This window comes from Erinaceus europaeus, chromosome 9, assembly GCF_950295315.1.
Source record: "Erinaceus europaeus chromosome 9, mEriEur2.1, whole genome shotgun sequence".
Taxonomy (NCBI): Eukaryota; Metazoa; Chordata; class Mammalia; order Eulipotyphla; family Erinaceidae; genus Erinaceus; species Erinaceus europaeus.
The window spans coordinates 55,058,399-55,083,459 of NC_080170.1; the positions used below are offsets into that span (position 1 = coordinate 55,058,399).

Here is a 25,061-nt window from a genome sequence, read left to right on the forward strand (position 1 = left end):
AACAGTCATTCTGAAAAAAGAACAAGTCATGTAAAATAATAGGATAAGCAGAACACTAGGCTACAGGGAAGTTCTTTTATATAAAAGGGTAGTGGATGAAGAGGAAAATAATACTGGCAATATGCTAGGCCAAGTATCACAGAAAGGCAAATCACTGCTATTTGGGTAAAAGTTAAGATTCTTAAAAAGCTTTTACATCCTTAGTCTATCTCTTAGGCAACAGTCACCAGGGAACCTAAGAGTATGTTGTGCTAAATAGCATCAGAACTGAAGCAATGCTAACATGCCAACCTTATACTTATTTAAACTTATTAGCTTGCCCCTCGTAATCTTGTTATGGCTTTAGTCTTCTTTCATAAAGTAAACCTGATTACTTAAATCTTTCAAAATTATGTAAATCTTTCTGAACTGTAACTTGTTCCTTCACAAATGAAACTTCCCATAAATTTAGCTGCGCTTTCTCTTTAATTTATGTTTCTAATATGCATTTAGTTTCTTTGAACAAAAATAAATTACTAAAGAAACAGAAAGAATGAATACTTTTTCCAAAAATATACAGAATGTTGGTAGGAATGACACCACACAAATTAACTTGAATAGCATTTTAAACTATGGTTTATATTTCAACCAGTAATTACCTAAAAATAAAACATTAGCCTTTTCTGAATTTTGTAAACACTTCAAATCTATCCTCTACTTTAGCAACTTTTAAAAAAATCGAATAATCTTATATCATCTAATGTAAATGTCATTCAGTTTAACTCTTCCCCAGCTTTGAAGGTATTATTTGTGACAGGTTATTTACAGAGTAAGTCACTGAATGCTTGGAACAAAAATGCTATATACTCAGGCACCTATTTAAGCCATTACACTCCACTTTTTAAAAATGACATTTTACTTATTTTTATTTATTTATAGAACTGATATGAAAGGGAAAAAGAAAGAGACACATGCAGTACTGTTTCATCTCTTATGAAGCTTCCTGGCTTGAACCTAGGTGCTTGTGCATGTCGCTATGTGCACTCAGGCACCTGGCCCCTTACATTCAATTTTGAAAGCCCTCTGCTAGATTACATTAAAAAAATATTTTTTTGATTTTTCATCCGTAATGGATTTTTATTTGATTAGTTTCAGTTTGGGCTTAATTGTATTTGTGTGTATTCTATGCCACTCTCTTTCTCCAAAATTATTTATAACCTAATCTTTTACACTTTTTTTTTTCCCTCCAAAGCACTGCTCAGCTCTGGTTTACGGTACAACAGGGGACTGATTCAGGGACTCTGAAGCCTCAGGCATGAGAGATAACCATTATGCTACCTTCCTTGCCCTTCATTCCAGATACTTAAAAGACCTTGTAACCTCTTCTCTCAATATTATTGATACATATAAAGAACTAAGAATTGGATATCCTTTAAATAGCAAGACTGTATAGTTACAACATAATCTATCTTCCTTGACCAACCCTTTTGAGATGGGGGGTGAGGGAGAACAGTGCCTAACACTTTCACTGGGTGCAACGGTCTAAAACTGGGTCACATGAAAGACAAGGTATGTGTCCTATCCAGTGAGTTATCAACTGCACACTGCCCCATTCCCCATAGTCTTTTAAATTCCCATCATTTACTGGTATTGAGGCAAGCAAGGGTTTAAAACTTTTAAAGAGAAAAGCAAGGGGAGTCGGGCAGTAGCGCATGGGTTAAGCACATGTAGCACAAAGTGCAAGGACCCGCTTAAGGATCCCGGTTCGAGCCCCTGGCTCCCCACCTGCAGGGGAGGCATTTAACAAGTGGTGAAGTAGGTCTGCAGGTATCTTTCTCTCCCCCTCTGTCTTCCCCTCCTCTCCATTTCTCTCTATCCTATCCAACAATAATGACATCAATTATAACTATAACAATAAAACAACAAGGGCAAAAAATATTTTGTAAAAAGAAAGAGAGAAAATCAAGAACTAACTTCTTAGAGAAAAATGCAGTTCGTGGCAATCTTCCCCCTTCTCCCAGCATAAACAGGGCTTTCTACTGCTGTAATCAAAGTGGCCTTGGTCAGTGGACTTAGAATCTGCTACTTCTGCCCAAAGGTCTGCTGATAACCAAAATAAGTTGTACTCTCTGTACACACAACAGAAAAGAGTAACCTGTTAAGCTTGTTGCAATGAATTACTATGGGAAAGCTGATAACTGTGTTAAAAAGCAAGCACCACAAAAGCAAGACCAAAAACCACATGATCATATCAATAGATGAAGAGAAAGCCTTTGACAAAATACAACATCCTTTTATGATCAAAACATTACAAAAAATGGGAATAGATGGAGAATTCCTCAAGATAGTGGAGTCTATATATAGCAAACCTACAGCCAACATCATACTCAATAGTGAAAAACTGGAAGCATTTCCACTCAGATAGGTACTAGACAGGGCTGCCCACTATCACCATTACTATTCAACAAAGTGTTGGAAGTTCTTGCCATAGCAATCAGGCAGGAGCAAGGAATTAAAGGGATACAGATTGGAAGAGAAGTCAAACTCTATGTGAAGATGACATGATAGTATACATGGAAAAACCTAAGGAATCCAGCAAGAAGCTTTTGAATATCATCAGGCAATACAGTAAGGTGTCAGGCTACAAAATTAACATTCAAAAGTCAGAGGCATTCCTCTATGCAAACACTAAGATAGAAGAAGATGAAATCCAGAAATCAATTCCTTTTACTATAGCAACAAAAACAATAAAATATGTAGGAATAAACCTAACCAAAGAAGTGAAAGACTTGTATACTGAAAATTATGAGTCACTATTCAATGAAATTGAAAAAGACACAAAGAAGTGGAAAGATATTCCATGTTCATGGATTGGAAGAATTAACATCATCAAAATGAATATACTACCCAGAGCCATCTACAAATTTAATGCTATCCCCATCAAGATCCCAAGCACATTTTTTAGGAAAATAGAACAAAAGCTACAAATGTTTATCTGGAACCAGAAAAGACCTAGAATTGCTAAAACAATCTTGAGAGAAAAGAATAGAACCGGAGACATCACACTCCCAGATCTCAAATTGTATTATAGGGCCATTGTCATCAAAACTGCTTGGTACTGGAACATGAATAGACACACTGACCAGTGGAATAGAATTGAGAGCCCAGAAGTGAGCCCCCACACCTATGGACATCTAATCTTTGACAAAGATGCCCAGACTACTAAATGGGGAAAGCAGAGTTTCTTCAACAAACGGTGTTGGAAAAAATGGGTTGAAACTTGCAAAAGCATGAAACTGAACCACTATATTTCACCAAATACAAAAGTAAATTCTAAGTGGATCAAGGACTTGGATATTAGACCAGAAAATATCAAATACTTAGAGGAAAATATTGGCAGAACTTTTTTCCGCATAAATTTTAAAGACATTTTCAATGAAACAAATCCAATTACAAAGAAGAGTAAGACAAGCATAAACCTATGGGACTACATAAAATTAAAAAGCCTCTGCACAGCTAAAGAAACTACTACCCAAACCAAGAGACTCCTCACAGAATGGGAGAGAATCTTTACATGCCATACATCAGACAAGAGGCTAATAACCAGAATATATAAAGAACTTGCAAATCTCAACAACAAGAAAACAAATAAACCCATCCAAAAATGGGGGGAGTACATGGACAGAATATTCACCACAGAAGAGATCCAAAAGGCTGAGAAACACCTGAAAAAATGCTCCAAGTCTCTATCAGAGAAATGCAAATAAAGACAACAATGAGATACCACTTCACTCCTATGAGAATGTCATATATCAGAAAAGGTAACAGCAGCAAATGCTGGAGAGGTTGTGGGGTCACAGAAACTCTCCTACACTGCTGGTGGGAATGTAAATTGGTTCAAGCTCTGTGGAGAACAGTCTGGAGAACTCTCAGAAGGCTAGAAGTGGAGCAACCCTATGATCCTGCAATTCCTCGATATCCTAAGGAACCCAACACACCCATCCAAAAAGATCTGTGTACACATATGTTCTTGGCAGCACAATTTGTAATAGCCAAAACCTGGAAGCAACCCAGGTGTCCAACAACAGATGAGTGGCTGAGCAAGTTGTGGTATATATATATATATGAATACTACTCAGCTATAAAAAATGGTGACTTCACCATTTTCAGCCGATCTTGGATGGACCTTGAAAATTTCATGTTAAGTGAAATAAGTCAGAAACAGAAGGATGAATATGGGATGATCTGACTCTCAGGCAGAAGTTGAAAAACAAGATCAGAAAAGAAAACACAAGTAGAACCTGAAATGGATTTGGCGTATTGCACCAAAGTAAAAGACTCTGGGTTGGGTGGGTGCAGAGAATACAGATCCAAGAAGGATGACAGAGGACCTATTGGGGGTTGTACTGTTATATGGAAAACTGTGAAATGTTATGCATATACAAACTGTTATATTTACTATTGAATGTAAAACATTAATTCCCTAATAAAGAAATTAAAAAAAAAAAAAAAAGCAAGTACCACTGTGTTTGGGACCCAGTCTTTCAAGGACATGAGTCCAGCTGGGTGTCTTCCAGCATAGTAAACACTGCTTCCTATATTAAGCCTCCGTGTGTGTTCTGTCTCTCTGTCTGAGAATCCGATAACAGTATAGTTATGATTCCAGAGGCCATGAAAAACATCGTCAAGGTTCTAACCTAATACTAATTTTACAGTTAACATTGAATATATATGAAAATAGTCTAAACTTGTTAATGAAGGAAACAGCTTTAAAAATTATAGCCTAAAAGTAGAAAACAGCAAGGCTATAGAGTCTGATATATTTGGAAATATAAAAAAATAGTTGAACCCGCTAGGAAGAAGTCTCTGGGCCAAGGACATTTCATCCCACCTGAGTGAATCCAAGTTTGATTCGTCTTTGTTTGAAGGTCTTGGCAAATTGCTCAAGCTCCTCAAGGTCACTGGGCTCCTCCAAGCTGGGAGTATCCATTCGCTTTGGTGTGGACTGGCTCTGTGGAAGTGTCTGAATGGGGGTTGCTGCTATCGTGCGTGTTGGGGTTGCTGGCTGCTGGAGAAGAAAACAGAAGATCACATAAATATACACAATTCAAAATTAAACTAGAACCTTCTAGAAAGAAATAGACATCTCTATTCCTGTAGATTACAATGACCACATACCAGCAAAAGGTATCATAAAATTTAGTGAGAAAAGCAGTGTATGAAATTATGTATAACTATGAAAAAGTACATTGATGGAAAAACTGAAAACACATAAGTAAAACAATAAACAGTGAAACTTAGAGGTAATTCTACAAAAGGATAAATAAAATAGATAAACCACTGGCTAGGTTAACCAGGGTGGGGGAGAAAGCTGATAAAGACAAACAAAATGAGAGAGGCGAAATTATAACAGATGATGCAGAAATGCAAAGGGATGTAAGAGAATATTATGTAAGCATACTGGACAACCTAGATTAAATGGATACATTCTTAGAAGTTATAGGTCCTGCCAATTCTGATGCAAGAGGAATGAGCTAGATAGCTCACACAGGCCAATCACGAGCACAGAAATTAAGTAGTAATCAAATCTCCCCAAGAATAAAAGCTCAAATTCAGTGTCTAAACTAATGACTTCTTCAAGATTTCTTTCTTTTTTTTTTGCCTCCAGGGTTATTGCTGGGGCTGTGCCTGCACCATGAATCCACTGCTCCTGGAGGCCATTCCCCCCCCCCCCAACCTTGTTGCTCTTGTTTTTGTAACCTTGTTGTGGTTATTGTTGTTGTTGATGTCTTTCGTTGGTGGATAGGACAGAGAGAAATGGAGAGAGGAGGGGAAGACAGAGAGAGGGAGAAAGACACCTGCAGACCTGCTTCACCGCTTGTGAAATGACTCCCCTGCAGGTGGGGAGCCGGGGACTCTAACCAGGATCCTTACTCTGGTCCTTGCTCTTTGCGCCATGTGCGCTTAACCCGCTGCGTTACTGCCCAAGACCTTACTGCCCAAAGACTCTTCAAGACCTTTTAAAGAACACCCATCCTCCTCAAACTCTTCCAAAAAACTGAAGCAGAGGAAGCACTCTCAAACATATTCTACAAGGCTAATGCCATTCTAGTCCTCAAAGTAGGAAAGGATCCTATCAAAAAGAAAACTATACACCACAATTTTTTAAAGTATTTTTTTATTATTTTGGATAGAGACAGAGAGAAATTGAGAGGGAAGCGAGAGACAGAGAGGGAGACAGAAAGATACCAGTACCTGTCTTCACTGCTAGTGAAGCCTACCCCTGAACGTGGGAACCAGGGGCTCATACTCAGGTATGATCCTTTGGCAGTATTATGCATGTGTTAGCTCTGAGTACATTAAAAAAAATTAGGTCCTAAGTTTAAACCTCTAGATGCCTGGATCTGTGCTTTTTGTTAAACTCTGGTAGAAATGAGCTAAAGGAAAACCCGAAAGTTCAAAGAAAACTCAGATTGTAACCTTTTTGCAGTTTCTGAGAAAGGCAAAGGGTTATGATAGGTTTTAACTGAGGCATTAGATTCTAGTACATGTGATAACTTCTACTGCCAACTACAGGAAGAGGGTCAAAGAATAAAAACTCACTACTCATTTTTCATTAACACAGACATTCTTTATGAACATGTAGAAAAATAGGGGCTCCTTGAAGATCTTCAAGGAGCACCAATTTAAAGCACTGCTTTAAATAAAGCACTGCTTTATCAATTACACTTCATATTTTTTGAGTTCTTTGCCACTTTCTGAAAATAATTTGGATGATTTTTACAAGGATGTTGAGAAACAGTTTGTTTTTCAAATTACACAATTTAAAAGTCCATCAAACAAGGAGAAAGCTTCTCTCATGGAAGAAAACTGACCTGGGAGGTGAGGGTGATGCTTGGCTGTGACTGTAGGAGGTTGGCTTGGCTTTGCTGAGGTAGTTGCGTTAGAAGGTTTTGCGCTTGCAGGAGACCTGTAAAACACAAAAATGTTACACCAAAAATATTAAAGGTCACTGAAGACATGGAAAAAGAACACATAGCAAAATGAAATGAAATTTCCACTTGCTATCCTGTTAGCCTGATTACTGTTAAAACTCTTCAAATTTTATTTACCTAAAATTCAACCTTGTTAAATACAACTTGGACAAGAAGATATGAAACATTAAACTGAAACTTAGATGTCTTCGGTTTAAAATAACCTCTCTTATTAGTTAAATCTTCACCTTAGGAAGAAATGAATGACCATGAAGAAGCATTCTAAATGGAAGCAGTTTGTAATTCCAAAACGAGCTCAACTTCTCAGCCCAGAATTCATTAGAAACTGTAGTACATAAAGACCAAAGAATTATCTTTTTCAAGAAAGGGTCCGGCTATTGTTTAAGCAGAACTAGCATTTATATAATAAGAAATTCTGATATAAGTAATCAAGAAAAGAAAATGGTTATAAAAACAAGTAATGAAGACTCAGGGTTAGATACGCATGGTCCTTAGTTAAAGCCTCGATATCCTGAGACTTCCTTACAATGACTCCATTAACTATCCATACAAGAACAACAAAATTTTGTCTGATACATAAATAACATAATTATTATAGCTACAAGCCTCAAATGGGTTTTATAACTCATGAAATCTGCAGTTTCTAATAGAAAGCTCTCTCCTCAAACTTTAAAAGGAAATAACTGACAGAAATGGGATGCATTGGATCGACCTTCTCGTGGTGCATCCTGTGAGTACCCATTCACTGGGGAAACTGACGATCCTTCTTAGCCGACTGAATCCACATGGATCCTAGTCACTTTCAAAGCCAGCAACAAGCAGCTCCTGACAGCTTTCAACCTGACCTGTTGACTGGCTACGGAAGAAGGGCAAACGCTAGAAGAACTGACAGAAATATAAACTTTTAGTGCCCAAACCAAACTCTTCAAATATATTCCTATGAAAAACTGTGACAATACTAGAATAATTTATTCAATTTATATTCAGCATGTTAAAGGGGAAAAAAAAAAAGATTTTTGGCCAAATTCTTGGTTTTTACTCAAATGGGGGAAATCCAAGAACACCCCTCAATAACTTAAATACAAGACAAAAAAAAACTTTTCTTAACATGATTTTAAATTTAAAATTAAATAAAATACTGTCTTAATAAATAATTCCAAGGCTAGAATGAGAGCAAGCAGCATTTGTGTCTGGCAGCTGAGGTGCAGGAGGCTCACCCTGCTGGCCCTGGGGCGTCTGTGAGATGATGAACTGCGCAGGCTGTAGGTTGGTGGTTGGGTGCACCAACACAAACTGCTGCAGGTTGAGATTCTGCTGCTGAAGTTGTTGCAGCTGTTGGAGATCCTACAATATTAAGATAAGATATGGATTTAGATTCTGAAATAAAAACGTGCTAAATCCTAACATTCCCAGATGATGAAGTCTGGCATCTCTAAACAAAGAAGAGTCAACCACTTACATTCTCATTACTCCCAATGGGGTGTGCTCAGGATCTACTTGCAGAGTGCATGAAGAAACAGAGGTCACTGCAATGACTCACTCTTTGTGGGTGGAGAGTGAGGCATAAAATCAATTAAACCGAATTCTCAACAAGCACTTAAAATCCTCTCAGAACAAATAGTTACAGGTGTGTGCTTTACAACTAGCAAGCACTATGGGTTTGAAAGTGAGAAACCTTGAATTTTTTTTTTTTTAATATTTATTTCATTTATTTATTCCCTTTTTGTTGACCTTGTTGTTTTATTGTTGTAGTTACTATTGTTGTTGTCATTGTTGGATAGGACAGAGAGAAATGGAGAGAGAGGGGGAAGACAGAGAGGAGGAGAGAAAGACAGACACCTGCAGACCTGCCTCACCGCCCGTGAAGAGACTCCCCTGCAGGTGGGGAGCCGGGGCTCGAACCGGGATCCCCATGCCGGTCCTTGCACTTTGTGCCACTTGCGCCCAACCTGCTGCGCTACAGCCTGACTCCCGAGAAACCTTGAATTTTATAATACTTGATTTGATAATACTGTTTTTTATTATGTGTAAAAATTTAAAGTGCTTTGTCTGAATAAACTAAAAGATATATAATGATTCAGGAAATCTGATATCTATGAGAAAACAAAAGTTTAAAAAACACTATATAAAAATAAGATCACTAACATGTTAACAGTATTGTCTTTTATAATTTTTGAAAGTGCTTTTGTGTATTATCTGACTAGAATACTGTCAATATATAGATTCTCAGTTTGGGAACAAAAACTATATTTTGGTGATGAAGAAAGTGGCCAAAATGCAACATCATACTCAAGGGTGAGAAACTAGAAGCATTTCCTTTCAGACCAGGTACTAGACAGGGCTGCCCACTATCACCATTACTATTCAACATAGTGTTGGAAGTTCTTGCGACAGCAATCAGGCAGGAACAAGGAATTAAAGGGATACAGACTGGAAGAGAAGAAGTCAAACTCTCACTATTTGTAGATGATATGATAGTATACATAGATAAACCTAAAGAGGGGGCCCAGTGTATCGGGTTAAGTGCACATGGCAAAAAGCGCACAGATGGGCGATTTGAGGCCCTGGCTCCCCACCTGCAGAGGGGTCACCTCACAAGTGGTGAAACAGGTCTGCAGGTGTCTGTCTTTCTCTCCTCTCTCGATTTCTCTCTGAAATATCCAACAACAATAATAACAACGACAATGATAAACAACAAGAGCAACAAAAGGAAAAAATAGCCTCAAGGAGCAGTGGATTTATAGTGCAGACACTGAGTCCCAGTGATAACCCTGGAGACAAGAAAGGAAGGAAGGAAGGAAGGAAGGAAGGAAGGAAGGAAGGAAGGAAGGAAGGAAGGAAGGAAGGAAAAAAGAAAGAAAAGGGAAAAAAAGACCTAAAGAATCCAGCAGGAAATATTTGGAAATTATCAGGCTATAGTAAGGGGTCAGAGGCTATAAAATTAACATACAAAAAAGGCAATGGCATTCCTTTATACAAACACTAAGGTAGCTGAAGAAATCCAGAAATCAATTCCTTTCACTATAGCAATAAAAACAATAAAATATCTAGGAATAAACCTAACCAAAGAAGTGAAAGACATGTATACTGAAAATTATGAGTCACTATTCAAGGAAATTGAAAAAGACACAAAGAAGTGGAAAAATATTCCATGTTCATGGATTGGAAGAATTAACATCATCAAAATGAATATACTACCCAGAGCCATCTACAAATTTAATGCTATCCCCATCAAGATCCCAACCACATTTTTTAGGAGAATAGAACAAAAGCTACAAATGTTTATCTGGAACCAGAAAAGACCTAGAATTGCTAAAACAACCCTGAGAAGAAAGAACAGAAGTAGAGGCATCATACCCCCGAGATCTCAAATTTTATTATAGGGCCACTGTGATAAAACTGCCTGGTACTGTAACATGAATAGACACACTGACCAGCGGAATAGAACTGAGAGCCTAGAAGTAAGCCCCCACACCTATGGACATTTAATCTTTGACAAATGTGCCCAGACTATTAAATGGGGGAAAGGGAGTCTCTTCAACAAACGGTGTTGGAAAAAATGGATTCAAACTTGCAGAAGAATGAAACTGAACCACTATATTTCACCAAACACAAAAGTAAATTCCAAGTGGATCAAGGAAGGGCTTGGATGTAAGACCAGAAACTATCAAATACTTAGAGGAAAGTGTTGGTAGAACTCTTTTTCCATATAAATTTTAAAGGAATCTTCAATGAAATGAATCCAATTACAAAGAAGACTTAATAAAAAAAAAAAAAAAAAAAACGGGACTATATCAGATTTAAAAGCTTCTGCATAGCAAAAGAAACCACCACCCAAACAAAGAGACCCCTCACAGAATGGGAGTAGATCTTTACATGCCATATTATCAGACAAGAGGCTAATAAACAAAATATATAAAGCACTCACCAAACTCAGCAACAAGAAAACAAATGTTCCCATCCAAAAATGAGGGGAAGATATGAACAGAATGTTCACCATAGAAGAGTTCCAAAAGGTCAACAAATATGTGAAAAAATGCTCCAAGTCATAGATGGTCAGAGAAATGCAAATAAAGACAACAGTGAGACACCACTTCACTCGTGTGAGAATGTCATACATCAGAAAAGGTAACAGCAACAAATGTTAGAGAGGTTGTGGGGACAAAGGAATCCTGCTGCACTGCTGGTGGGACTGTCAATGGTCCAACCCCTGTGAAGAAAAGTCTGGAGAACTCTCAGAAGGTTAGACGTAGACCTGTCCTATGACCCTGCAATTCCTCTCCTTGAGATATATCCTAAGGAACCAAACATACCCATCCAAAAAGATTTGTGTACACCTATGTTCTTGGCAGCACAATTTGTAATAGCCAAAACCTGAAAGCAACCCAGGTGTCCAACAACAGATGAGTGGCTGAGTAAGCTGTGGTCTATATACACAACGGAATAGTACTCAGATATTAAAAATGGGGAATTCACCTTCTTCACCCCATCTTGAATGGAGCTTGAAGATATGTTAAATGAGATAAGTCAGAAACAGAAGGATGAATATGGGATGGATGATCTCACTCACAGACAGAAGTTAAAAAACAAGATCTGAAGGGAAAACATGAAGCAGAATGTGGACTGCAGCTGGTGGACTGCACTAAAGTAAAAGACTCTGGGGTAGAGGGTAGGGTAGAGGTCCTGGTAGCAGAGGAAGACCTAGTGGGGGCTGTATTGTTATGTGGAAATATTATATATACACAAACTACTGCATTTTACTGTCAACTGTAAATCATTAACCCCCCAATAAAGAAATAAGAGGCCAAAATGAAAACATTATCTTGATAAAAATTATGGAAAAAATGATTGTATATATTAACTGTAAGGCTTAATCTAACATCTATTCTTTACTTTGATGCTAACTGGCTATTATTATTTTTTTTTATTTTTAATGTCTAGTTATATTTAGCCACAATTAAGCCCACTTTTGAGTCTGGGATAACAAAAATGGCATTAGATTCAGGAGAATACATCATCCACTTTAATCAATTAGGTTACAGAGACTTTTTCTCTCCTTTTGATAAAGATTTCATTTACCTTCCCTCCGTGATAGGAATGTCTGTGCCTCTTAAAGTTATTATCTCTGTATACTACCTTGACCTAAAATTTGAAAACTGAAACAAACAACATTCTCATGCAGTTCTGCACAAAGATCATCACTCTAGAGCAGAGATGACTTGCTGTTTCTCTCACACAAGGGTGGCAATGTTTATTGTAGAGCACATGAATGAATCCATGCCTGCTGTAATTAGCTAATTAAAATAAATACAGTAATCTCGTGCTTCAGAAATATGCCAGCTAATTATTCAAGAATTGTCACTTAATATAAATAGGCAGTCGTTCAGAGAATCAGTTATGTATTTATAATATCAACTCTAATAAGCAAATAAATGTATTATTTCAAGTTAAGTGCCAGGATGCTACCATATCCCTTAATGACCTCAGGCTCCCCAGCCTTTACATCCCATACTAACAATCAATTGGAAGCTTTGTATTAAAGCAAAGCTGCATGTTGTCTCTCCTACCCAGCCCGATCAGGTGCTCACTCACCTGTGCAATCTGAATTGGTTGAGAGAGGGGGATCTGGGTCATGGGTGTGGCGGCGGATGCAGAGATGGTGGCCCCGGCAGCATTATGCTGTTGACTGGCAGAATGCTGCTGTACCGCGGCAGCCAGCAGCTGGGCCTGGGCCTGGGCCTGCTGGAGAAGGAGTTGCTGCTGGGCAGGCGTCAAAGTCAACTAAACCAAATGAGGACAGAAATGGAAAGAGTTGAGAGAGAAGGGACCATATTTTGATCTGAGTGCAAGCCAAATAACTGGCACAAGACCTTAGTCTCCAACTTCACAGTGGGAGCAAGTGCTGTGCTGCTCACCAGTCATCACAATACCACTACCAGCAGAACCTCTGAATTCAAACAGTGTCCTCATTCTGGACTCAACCATTCAAGCTGGTCCAGGGCCCTACTGTTCAGGCAAAAACAGTAATTAACCAGTAAGCGGGGGTGGGGGTGAGGGGGGGGTGGAATCAATGTTGACAGGACGTGAAAAGAAATATATACCCAACAGAACAGCAAATGATAAGTCATATGACTGAGGGATGTGGTACAGGATCTGTTCAGAAAAGAACTGATAAGGTCCAGCTGCTCCCCATTAACATGAATTCCTGCCATATTCTATCATTTCCATAACAGCCTAAGATATGACTGACGAATATGAGTTCCATTTGTTTTTTATTCCAACTCTCCCTCCCCTTTCTAACACATTATCTCTGTAAAACAGGTGGTGACAGCCTCTCTTTACATGCAAATTAATCCTAATGCCCAGGTTTAATAGAAGTTCCCCTCACATGAACCTTGAATCTTGTGTCTCTTACTATTGTAAGAGTTTGGTCCTCCCCCCAAAAAACCAGAAAACTGAAACAGGCATTGTTAGGTAGGGACATATTTTAACTTGCTTTTATAATGACAATTATTTTAAGCACACATATATGTAAGTGATAAGTATGCTCTCTATTCTTTTAGGAAAAATTCTTAAACAATGAAAAGGAACCACATCACTTCATGTGTATCACTTTATGGTATGACCTCTATTCTAAAAAGATCCACCACAATTTGAGCATGAGAAACTTACGAATCAAGAGCAAGCCACTAAAAACTCAGTATTATTCAAGTTATATATATATAACTATTTTATAAACACATAAGCAGATTAATCTCTACTGGTGCTATAGTGCTGCAACAATGAAGAGTCTTCTATTGCCAAAATGCACTTAACTGAAATGAAGGAAATAAAGAAAAAAAAAGTGTATGTGTATGTGCAGGGGGTTGATATGATATGGATTAAATAATAATTTCCCCTTTTACATATTATTTATTTGTTTTGGATACAGACAGAGAGACATTGAGAAGAGGGAAATAAAGAGGGGAATGGGAGAGAGATCTAGAGGGAGAGGGAAAGGGGAAGGGAGAGACACCTGTAGCACTGCTTCACCACTCATGAATCATTCTTCCTGTAGGTGAGGACCAAGGGCTTGAACCAGGGTCCATGGTCACTGTAATGTGTGTGCTCAACCAGATGTACCACCACCCAGCCCCTAATAACTTCTTTTAATCACTCCCCTAGCAAGTTTCTCCAGGATAATTTAATAGCATTTTCAAAAGTTAATTCCAATAAAGCATTCAGGACTAAAAAATATTATAAATGCTGTCTTAGAGCAAAGGCAACAAAAAATAAAAGACTACTATATTCCCATAGTCCAATTAATAACCAGTAAAGTATATTTATTGACTGCTACATGACAAGCGTTGCTTTATGAGGTTTTACATATACCATTATTCAAGAAATTATTTATTTATTTACTAATATGAGAGAATATGGGAGAGGAGAATCACTCTGGCACATGTGATACCAGAGACTGAACTCAGAACTTCATGCTTGAGAGTAGAATGCTTTATCCACTGTGCCACCTCCCAGGCTGCTATATATCACTGTTCTTAATCTTTATAGTAATACGGTGAGATCAGCATTATTAACATCTTTACTGAATAAAGGAAAACTGAGGAATATATGAGGCAAATGGCAGAGCCAAGAAACAAGATCTGAGGATACATCTTGGAGAACACACAGTAAACTAATAGAAAATACTTTTCTTTTATAGGTACTAATCTATTTTTTTCCACTTGATTCAGCATCAATCTCATAAATCCAAACTCACAACTACAATTTTATCAGTGTAACTGACTTGATTGATGAAGCCACAGTGAAATATGGGTTTAAAGAATCCATTAGTGTATCTATAGCATCTGCAACTGAAATAAGAGTTAAACCTAAAAACTCAAGGCAGATCATTCATTTATATACATGTCAACAGTATAGAAAGTTCCTTAAAGACTTAACTGTAATAGGCATAGAAAGGTTACTGTCTGCCTCAGCAAACAGTTCTAATCAGATATTGGCAATGGCAGTTCTGAGACAGTACATTTGCTTGGACCATCTTAGTGCAACTTACCCCAGTTATCTGTCCTCCAGCCAGCATAAGCTGAGTCTGGGGGATGGTTGTCTGCACAGAGGGCTGCTGGGAAGGCTGGCTTGGCTGCTGCATGTCCCCTGATTCTTCAGTGGGTTTAGACTGGGGAAGGTTGGGGGAAGAAGAGTAAATGGTGTCAATAATGTTTATTAAAAGAAATGTACTTAAAACTCCTTAAGAATGATTTAAAGCATGGACTTAGTAATGGGTCTATTCACCTCACTTTTTCCTATAAGTATTTATTCTCTTAATTTTATACATTTTAAGATTACTTTTTGATAAAGACAGAGAAATTGAAAGAGAAGAGAGAGGCCTGAAGCACTGCTTCCCCACTCATGAAGCTTCCCACCCTCCAGGTAGGGCTCAAGAGACTTAAACTTAGGTCCTTGTGCACTGTAACATGTGCAATTAACCATCTGGTCCCTAATTTTACAAATTTGTTTTTTAAATTTTTATTTATAAAAAGGAAACACTGCTCTGGGAGGTGGCACAGTGGCTAAAGTATCAGACTCTCAAGCATGAGATCCTGAGTTCAATCCCTGGCAGCACATGTACCAGAGTGATGTCTGGTTCTTTCTCTTTCTCCTATCTTTCTCATTAATAAATAAATAAATAAATAAATAAGTAAATAAAATCTCAAAAAAAAAAAAAAAAGGAAACACTGGCAAAAACCATAGGATAAGAAGGGTACAACACCACACAATTCCCACCATCAGAACTCCGTATCCCATCCCCTTCACTGATAGCTTTCCTATTCTTTATCCCTCTGGAAGTATGGACCCAAGGTCATTGTAGGGTGCAGAACATATTTTTTAAAAAAGATTTACAGGTATCAATGAGAGAGGAGTAGAGAAAGAGAAGTAGTATTATTTTGGCACATGTAGTGCCAAGGATCAAACTTAGGACCTTATACTTGAAAACTCAAAGCTTTATCCACTATGCTCTCTCCCAGACTGCAACATTTAGACCTTCCATTCCAACATTCTGACAAGTACCTGGGAGTTGGTCTGAAACTTCTCTATTGCTAGATTGATGCTGACCCCAGAAATTTTCATGGAGTAATTGAAAGAAATGTAAATTCAGCATCTTTTGTTAAGCAATATACAAGCTCAGTGGGGAAATAGCACAGTCAAGGAAAGAGAACATGGTCCTGAAGGGGCACCAAGAGAAAATTTCATGGTAATTAAAACTGTTATGCAGAACATTAAAATTCTGCATAGATTTGCATATTTCCCACCACCTGTTTTGGGGACCACAGCAAGGCTAATTAACATAAAGACTGATTAATTCTGCCAGTCATTGAGAGATAATTACAGAGCAAGACTGTAAACATTCTGCACTAGAGATAGAGCCTGTTTGCCAACATCTCTCAGAGGGATGAAAGTTTACCATGGCAACCAATGAAATTTTCCACCTCTCCACCCTCAGAAAGGAAGGAAGGTCACATTATCCCCTTTTCCTTCACTTCTTGTTTCCATGCACTACACCAGGCCTATATTCCATGAGGTTTCATGGAATGCTCAATCCAAGGTCTTTAGTCATTAGTAACACTGAAATCAATCTTCCAGAATACCATTTTTCCTCTTCACTCTTAATCATTTAAACATGAAAATGAAAAGCAATAGGTTGACTGAAATACTGAAGAGCAAGGTCTATTACTTAAACTTTGAATGCTTTATTATATAGTTTGCAGACAAAAAATTGTAAGCCAATTTTTTTTTTGTTTTAAAAATTGATGGTATTATCTTCATGTCAAAATATTTAGAGTCAACATTTTAAGAGCAGAGAGGAATCTTAGTCATAAACCTCTCTACTTAACACACAGATAAGGAAAAAATGAGCCCTGGAGGTTAAATAATGTCCCAAAGATCATGTAGCTACTTAGGATAGAATGAGAATTAAAACCTAAGATTTGAAGAAAAAACAAAACAAACAAAACCCTAAGATTTGTCAGTCAGTACAACCCTCTTCCCTCTAGAACATGTTTCTCTAAGACATGAAATGACATTAAAAAAAAAAACCCATTTGGGAACAAAAGGGCTTTTAAAATACTGTTCAGTATTGTGTTTAGATAAGTGCTATAATTGTTCAACTCAGAAACATTTTTAGTGAACTTACATATAAAACTTTGAAAGTACACTTTTCTTGTTCATTTTTAGTCATTCATAGTAACAGAAAACAAAATAATCTTCAATAATGACAATGAATACCATTATCTGCATCTCCATGAGACTCAGTAAAAATGAGTGATACTTCTAGGTATTTACTATTATAAATTATTACATACTTATTATAAAAATGGACTGTATAGGGGCTGGGTGGTGGTGCACCTGGTTGAGTGCACATGTTACAATGTACAAGGGCCCAGGTTCGAGGCCCCAGTCCCCACCTGCAGGGGGAAAGCTTCACAAGTGGTGAAGCAGTACAGCAGGTGTCTCTCTGTCTCTCACTCTATCTCCAGTTTCCTTCTCAATTTCTGTCTCAAATGAATAAAGATAATAAAAATTTTTAAAAAAAGGACTGTAACTCCATGCTTACCTGTGCATTTAAAGATTGAGCTGCAGCCTGTAAACTTGTTCCAGCGAGCTGGACCTGTAAGTAATCAGAGAAGGTCCAGTCAATTGGGGTTGACATCTGTCAGAGGTTGTGATCAACAAGTATTAAAGAGCCTCCACTGAGTAGATGTTACTAAAGTAGAACTGAGAACTCAAAGAAGCTTATCTTATGGGGCTAAAATGACATGAACAAGCTCACAGTCTTTGCATCTCCCATCAAAAATGCTGTCAATATTTATCTAGATGTTTTCCCACACTAAACTGGTATCACTTGGCTTGTTACACTTGTATCAATAATTAGTTCCTTCCTTCCTTCTCCCCACCACTTTCTTGCCACCAGAGTTATTATCACTGGGGTTTAGGGCCTACACAATGAATCTACTACTGACAGCCACTTTTTTCTTTATTTGATAGGACAGAAAGAAATTGAGAATTGAAGGGAGTCTAGCGGTAGCACAGTGGGTTAAGTGTACGTGGCGCAAAGTGCAAGGACCTACAGAAGGATCCTGGTTCAAGCCCCCGGCTCCCCATCTTCAGGGGAGTCGCTTCATGTTGGTATGCTTCTAAAAACCCCTTCTGTTTCATTAGTTTAATCCCCCCTGCTTAACACTATTCAATTTACATAACCACTTCATTCTATTTACATAACGCTGTTAACAAGCACCACCCTCCCTCCAGGGCATTGGTGGTTCAGTGGTAGAATTCTTGCCTGCTCCGCCCCCTCTCTTTGTCACACCCTGATTTTGCCAGTCACTTTTCTCTCCACCCTCTCTATGTCACATCCTGCTCACACCCTACTTGGGAAGTATATATAAGACAACATTGTTCGTTTTAGTTTTAGCTTAGCTCGGCTTAGATTTTGCTGCCTCCTGCATGAATAAAGAGATACTGCGTACAACCCAGCCATGAGTCCCGGTTCGTCTGTTACCCGCCTGTGAAGCCAGCCCAGTGAAAACAACAGCTTCACAGGCAGTGAAGCAGGTCTGAAGGTGTCTCTCTTTCTCTCCCCCTCTGTCTTCCCCTCCTCTCTCCATTTCTCTCTGTCCTATCCGACGACATCAATAACAACAACAATAACTACAACAATAAAAAAACAAGGGCAACAAAAGGAATAAATAAATATTAAAAAAAAAGAAATTGAGAATTGAGAGGGGAAGAGGAGTTAGAGAAGGAGAGAGACAATGAGACATCTGCAGTACTTGCTTCACTGCTCATAAGGCTTCCCCTCGAACCTGGATGTGTGCTTAGCCAGGTGCACCATCACCTGACCCCCATCAAGCATTGTATCCATAAAGCATTTGTATTCTAAAAATGTAATTTTCCACATTGTGTTAAAGAACATGCAATCTCAAGCTACTAATAAATGATCAGGATATCTTCTTATTTTAATTTCACAATCTGCATGTAAACACCAGAGTAAAACATGAGAAGATGATCAGAGGGCTCTGGACCTTAATTCTACCAGGACCCAAAATGTTTGTCACCATGAATCTTTATTTTTATACTGTTGATGAAAGGGAAGCAAATCTGAAAAATACCAGAGGAAGTGAGGCACTGCTTCACTAGTCTGAGAAAGAGGAGGAAAAAGAATGACACTCAGAAGTAGTAATAGGGTTAAGTGTGACTTAGAAAGGAAGTGAAAACAAGACCATATAAAAAATGGGGTAAAATATATACACACACACACATATGTATTTTATAGATATCAAATCAACCCATATTTGCATATTCTGCAAAGTAACAACAGCAACAATAATGTCAGCAGTAATGGCACATGTGCCCTTAGGTGGACTGTACCAAGAAAAATATAAATCATGAAAAAACATCAGACAATTTAAATAAAGCATATTATACAAAACAGCTAGTCTGTACTTTTCAAAAACGTCAGTGTCTGGGGGAGAGTAAAGGTCCTGGAAAAGGATGACAGAGGACCTAGTAGAGGTTGTATTGTTATGTGGAAAACTGAGAAATGTTATGCATGTACAAACTATTGTATTTACTGTTGACTGTAAAACATTAATTCCCCAATAAAGAAATTTGAAAATAAATATCTATATCTATATCTATATAAATGTCAGTGTCTGGAAAGCAAAGACTAAGTAGGGAGAGAGAAAGAGCAAAAATAAATAAAAATAAACCAGGGCAGAATAAACAGAAGTCTAAACTACAATGAGTCCAGTTTGGATAAAAAGTAGGTAATGTGAAACAAAATAGATGAATAAGTCATGAGTTGCTCTATGGTAAAACAGCAATGGCATTAGCAAGAAGATAGCACATTCCACTTTGGATTTATCCATTTATTGCTCTTAAGAAAGTGGAAGTGATCCAGGAGGTGGCGCAGTAGATAAAGCATTGGAATCTCAAGCATGAAGTCTTGAGTTCAATCCCCGGCAGCACATGTACCAGAGTGATGTCTGGCTCTTTCTCTCTTCTCCTCTGCTTCTTATAAATAAATAAATAAAATCTTTTTAAAAAAGGAAAGAAAGAGAGAGAGAAAGAAAAGAAAGTGGAAAACTAAGGCCTGGGAAATGGCACACGTGTTACAAAGTACAAGGACTCAGAATCAAGCCCCCAGTCCCCACTAGCAGGGGGAGAGCTTTGACAACAGCAGAATGGTACTGCAGATATCTCTTTTTCTCCCTTTCTATCTCCCCCTTCCCTCTTAATTGTCTTGTCTCTTCCAATAAACAAATAAAATATGGGAGTCAGGCAGTAGCACACGTGGTGCAAAGCCACGTTAACCGCACGTGCAAAGCGGACGGGGTAAGGATCCCGGTTCGAGCCCCTGGCTCCCCACTTGCAGGGGAGTCACTTTACAAGCGGTAAAGCAGGTCTGCAGGTGTCTTTCTCTCCCCCTCTGTCTTCCCCTCCTCTCTCCATTTCTCTCTGTCCTATCCAACAATGACTACAACAATAAAACAACAAGGGCAACAAAAAGGGAATAAATAAATAACTAAATGTTAATAATAATAATAGTAAAACATTTTAACAAAGAACTTATATGAGACTAGGGTATGTCCCTCAGAGAAAATCAACATGAAAATGTCATTTTTTTCCCTGGAATGTATTATCAAACTACATTATATGTTAAATCATCTTAATATATTTATTCATTTACTTATTTTTCCTTTTGTTGCCTGTTTTTTATTGTTGTTGTAGTTATTGTTGTTGTTATTGATGTTGTTGTTATGTAGGACAGACAGAAATGTAGAGAGGAGGGGAAGGCAGAGAGGGAGAGAGAAAGACCTGCAGATCTGACTCCCCTGCAGGTGGAGAGTTGGGTCTCCAACGGGGATCTTTAAGTCTGTCCTTGTGCTTTGCACGTGCGGTTAACCCGCTGACTCCCTCATCTTAATATTTTATCAAAATTTTTATACATAAGTTTCCCTAATTTCATAGATATAAACAAAGCTATGTAAGGTGCAAATTTATATTTCATTACCATAGACTCACCAAGTTATATATACAGGTTTATACACATCTGTTCATAACAAGAAACAGTTTCTTCACATACCTGTGGCATCAATAGCTGAACTATATAGTATACTGAATGTATACAAACAATCTAGAATTACATTATTAGGTGCAACTTGTACCAGACTTTATGACTCTAAAAAGAATCCCATGTTCTGAAACAACTTCCCCATGCTCTAGCATTCATGTCTTCATTCTTTATTCCTCTCACTGTGACTAAGCAGAATATGGTACCTGATGGAGATGACCAAGGAAAGCCTGGGCCTGGGCAGTTGAGATTGCCCCTCCAATGGGCACAGGTTGCTTCTGAAAGTCCAGACCATTTGTTTGTGTACCTAGAAAGCAAATAAAATAATTTAGCTGTTAAATGCATAAACTTAACAGAAATAAACCAGCAGACTTCAGTTACCAATACTTATCAATTATTTACTTAGTATCATTGCTTCCCTAGGCTCTCTAAGGAGAAGAAACTCGAAGAAAAAAATCACAGTGAAAAGATTTCTCTTTCAAAGGCAAGACTGCAGGCTAAGTACATGAAGATAGACAATGTTAAAGAAACAGAAATTTAAAATATTATGAATTACAACCACATGAAAAAAAATCTGAAGTGAATGCAGAGACTAGAGTAACAAAAGAGGCATGCTCTTGAGGTTTTAGGAGATTACACTACCATATTGAACAGAACGGTGGGGAGAGGTTCTGAGGGGTCTGTACACTCTTCTTAGTCACCCACCCTTCTCAAGATTTGGTGTGGACAAAAGAGAAAGTCTCTGGTGACTTTACCAAAAGCAAAACAGCTTGACTTTTTTTTTTTTTTTAAAGATTTTATTTATTTATTAATGAGAAACATAGGAGGAGAAAGAGCCAGACGTCACTCTGGTACATGTGCTACCGGGGACTGAAAATATCTCATGCTTGAGAGTCTGATGCTTTATCCACTGTGTCACCCCCCCGGCCCCCTTTTTTTTTTTTTAAAAGATTTTATTAAAGTCTTTTTAAAAAATATATTTATTTATTCACTTTTGTTGCCCTTGTTGTTTTATTGTTGTAGTTGTTGTTGGATAGGACAGAGAGAAATTGAGAGAGATGGGGAAGGCAGAGAGGGAGAGAGAAAGATAAGACACCTCCAGATCTGCTTCACCGCCTGTGAAGCGATTCCCCTACAGGTGGGGAGTTGGGAGGCTCGAACTGGGATCCTCACACAGGCCTTTGTGCTTTGCACCATGTGCGCTTAACTGGCTGTGCTACCGTCCGACTCCAACAGCTTGACTCTTAAGAGTTTCAAGATAGATTTTAGTGGATAAAGCCTTGGAGTCTCAAGCATTAGGAGTGAGTTCAATCCCCGGCAGCACATGTACCAGAGTGATGTCTGGTTTTTTCTTTCTCTCTCCTCTTACCTTCTTCATGAATAAAATCTTAAAAAAAAAAAAAGTTTCAAGGTAATTCACCTGTTCAAGACAGCAGTGCGTGCCAGCCACCCAGGTTTGAGCCAGGTGGATATACAACATTGGAGGAAACTCTGGCATTGTGGTTATCTTTCTCACTCTCCTTCTGCCTCTGTCTCTATCTGAAAATAAGTCAGCTTTGAACCAGCAAAACCCCAGACAACAAAGAGCTTTAAGAGTGACAATGTGACAGTAAAACAACATTTTATATGATAAACAAAATGATTTTACTAATTTCATTAATCTCAAAGTATAGATTTCTATATATATCAAGCAAGAGCTGTATTGGAATTATAATTTTCTAAATGTTATGCCAGTATTTTTAAACACTCATACTATGATATGATGTTAGAATTGAACTAAATTATCGAAAAACATACATTGTAACATACTGAAATATTTTTTGATACTACGTTGTTTTCAAATGGTCATCCCAACTAGAAGAACCAGAATACTTTGTAATAAATAAAATATATCAGACTATGGGAACTTCTTTGAGTCAGTTAAAAACTTCTTTGAGTCAGTCAAGCCAATAGAAAAAAAAAATGGCAAAAGAATTGAATAGGGGGAGTCGGGCTGTAGCACAGCGGGTTAAGCGCAGGTGGCACTAAGCACAAGGACCCGCATAAGGATCCTGGTTCAAGCCCTGGCTCCCCACCTGCAGGGGAGTTCCTTCACAGGCGGTGAAGCAGGTCTGCAGGTGTCTGTCTTTCTCTCCCTCTCTCTGTCTTCCTCCTCCCCTCTCCATTTCTCTCTGTCCTATCCAACAACAATGACAACAATAATAACTACAACAATAAAACAACAAGGGCAACAAAAGGGAATAAATAAATAAAAAAGTAAATATAAAAAATATTTAAAAAAAAAGAATTGAATAGGAATTTCAGAACAGAAAACATAAGCATAAGATAGATGTTCAATCTCCTTATTAACTAGAGAAATGCAAATTAAAACCTCAATAAGATGCCAACTTATACCTATTAAGTTGGCTAAAATTACCAAGTTGGTTAATATCAAATGAAACTGATATTAACTGAAATTAATCCTCTTTTGTTGCTAGCAGAATAAACCAGTGCTCTGCAAAAGTGGCTGTCAGTACTGAGTAACACTGGAGTAAGGTCAGCAATTACACCATTATATAGACATGCTAGAGACTTTTTCATACATATGCAGAAAAAGATAAGAACAAAATTATTTGTAGTAGTAATGTTTATAATAACAAAAGCCCCAGCATAACCCAAATATCACAATAATAATATTAAAATAATCCAGCACAATAGGTCATTTTCCAATAACAGAATGAATAAAAACTAGGACATATTTTTAACATGAGATATGCAGTGAGAATGAATTAGATATATGCATGAACTTGGATGAATCTCAAAAGAATGCTGAATAAAGGAACCCAGTCACAGAAACCAGTACTATACAGTTGAAATCAATTTATTTATTTGAAATAATGAGTCTCAGTAGCGTATTATTTGAGAATAATAAGTACATAGATAAACCATTTTGAAGAGACAGCAATGTGACTCTTAACACTACATTCAAAATGACAGCCTTTTACCCTTGTGGTAGAAGTCTGGGATGTGATTAGAAGAGTGGGTTTCCTGGGAAATGGAAACATTCTACTTCATGGTCAAAGTGCTAGACACATAGCACTTAAATTATACATCTATATTTGGATATAGTAATTTTACAGTAATTTTCTTTTTTGCTACTAGAGTTTTTGTGTCTATGTGATTCTACTGTTCCCTATGAACTTTTTCCGCTTTCAATGAAATAGATACAGAAAGACAGGAAAGGACCCTGGTTTGAATATCGAGTGTGGCCTGTGCAATTCCATTGGATATTACATGATGAGGAGAGGAGAAAGACCACAGCACCACTTCACCACTTACGAAACTTTACTGTGTAGGGTACTCCCAAAAGGTTTCACGGGATCTTATGCAAGGTAAGGTGCCATGCTTTACTGGGTGAGCTATCTCCCAGTCCCTGAAATAGTTATTTTTAAAGCAATTAAAAAAAAATAAATAACAATGACCACAACTGGAGGATAAGTTCAAGAACTCATCCAGATTGCAAGGAAAAAAGGAAAAAGCAGGTCAAGTAATGAACCAAGATAGTGGACAGAGTTCATTTCCTCTCACATCTGGTGGTGCTAGGAAAGGACCGTGGTTTGAATAGCCAGTGTGGCCTGTGCAATTGCATTGGGTATCTTTTGATGCCTTGGAAGAATTCCTTCTCTGATTCTCTGTTTGGCTTAGTACTCTCTTACCAGCACAAGTTCCTACTGAAAGAGAATCTGCTCCTACAAAAGCAGCCCAGATATCTTTCTACAGTAATAGCTCTATTTCAGTTACTCATTTCTTCATCTGCAAGTACCATAAGATACCCCAAATACAACATCTTTGGAACGGAATACATGCATCTCTTTACTGTCTCTTCTATTCCCTACCAACCAGTCCCTATCCAGAGGAGGACACCCAGCAAACTGGGTTCCAAACTGATACAGGTACCATTGTACATCTCCATCCCTTCTTTT

At 37.9% G+C, this 25,061-nt stretch overlaps 1 protein-coding gene across 6 annotated transcripts in view; it reads right to left on the minus strand.

Annotated features, from left to right (window-relative positions):
* The window catches only part of POU2F1 (POU class 2 homeobox 1), a 122,205-nt gene that overhangs the window by 30,162 nt on the left and 66,982 nt on the right, over positions 1–25,061 (minus strand). For 5 of the 6 annotated variants that reach the window (XM_060197991.1, XM_060197993.1, XM_060197995.1 and 2 more), the window contains 7 exons: positions 21,306–21,406; positions 17,581–17,634; positions 15,025–15,144; positions 12,567–12,755; positions 8,192–8,318; positions 6,855–6,949; positions 4,871–5,047 (listed from right to left, as the gene is read on the minus strand). In XM_060197991.1, the coding sequence (XP_060053974.1) occupies positions 4,871–5,047; positions 6,855–6,949; positions 8,192–8,318; positions 12,567–12,755; positions 15,025–15,144; positions 17,581–17,634; positions 21,306–21,406 (863 nt within the window). The remainder of the gene's footprint in view (positions 1–4,870; positions 5,048–6,854; positions 6,950–8,191; positions 8,319–12,566; positions 12,756–15,024; positions 15,145–17,580; positions 17,635–21,305; positions 21,407–25,061) is intronic. The other variant, XM_060197992.1, reaches the window with a different exon arrangement.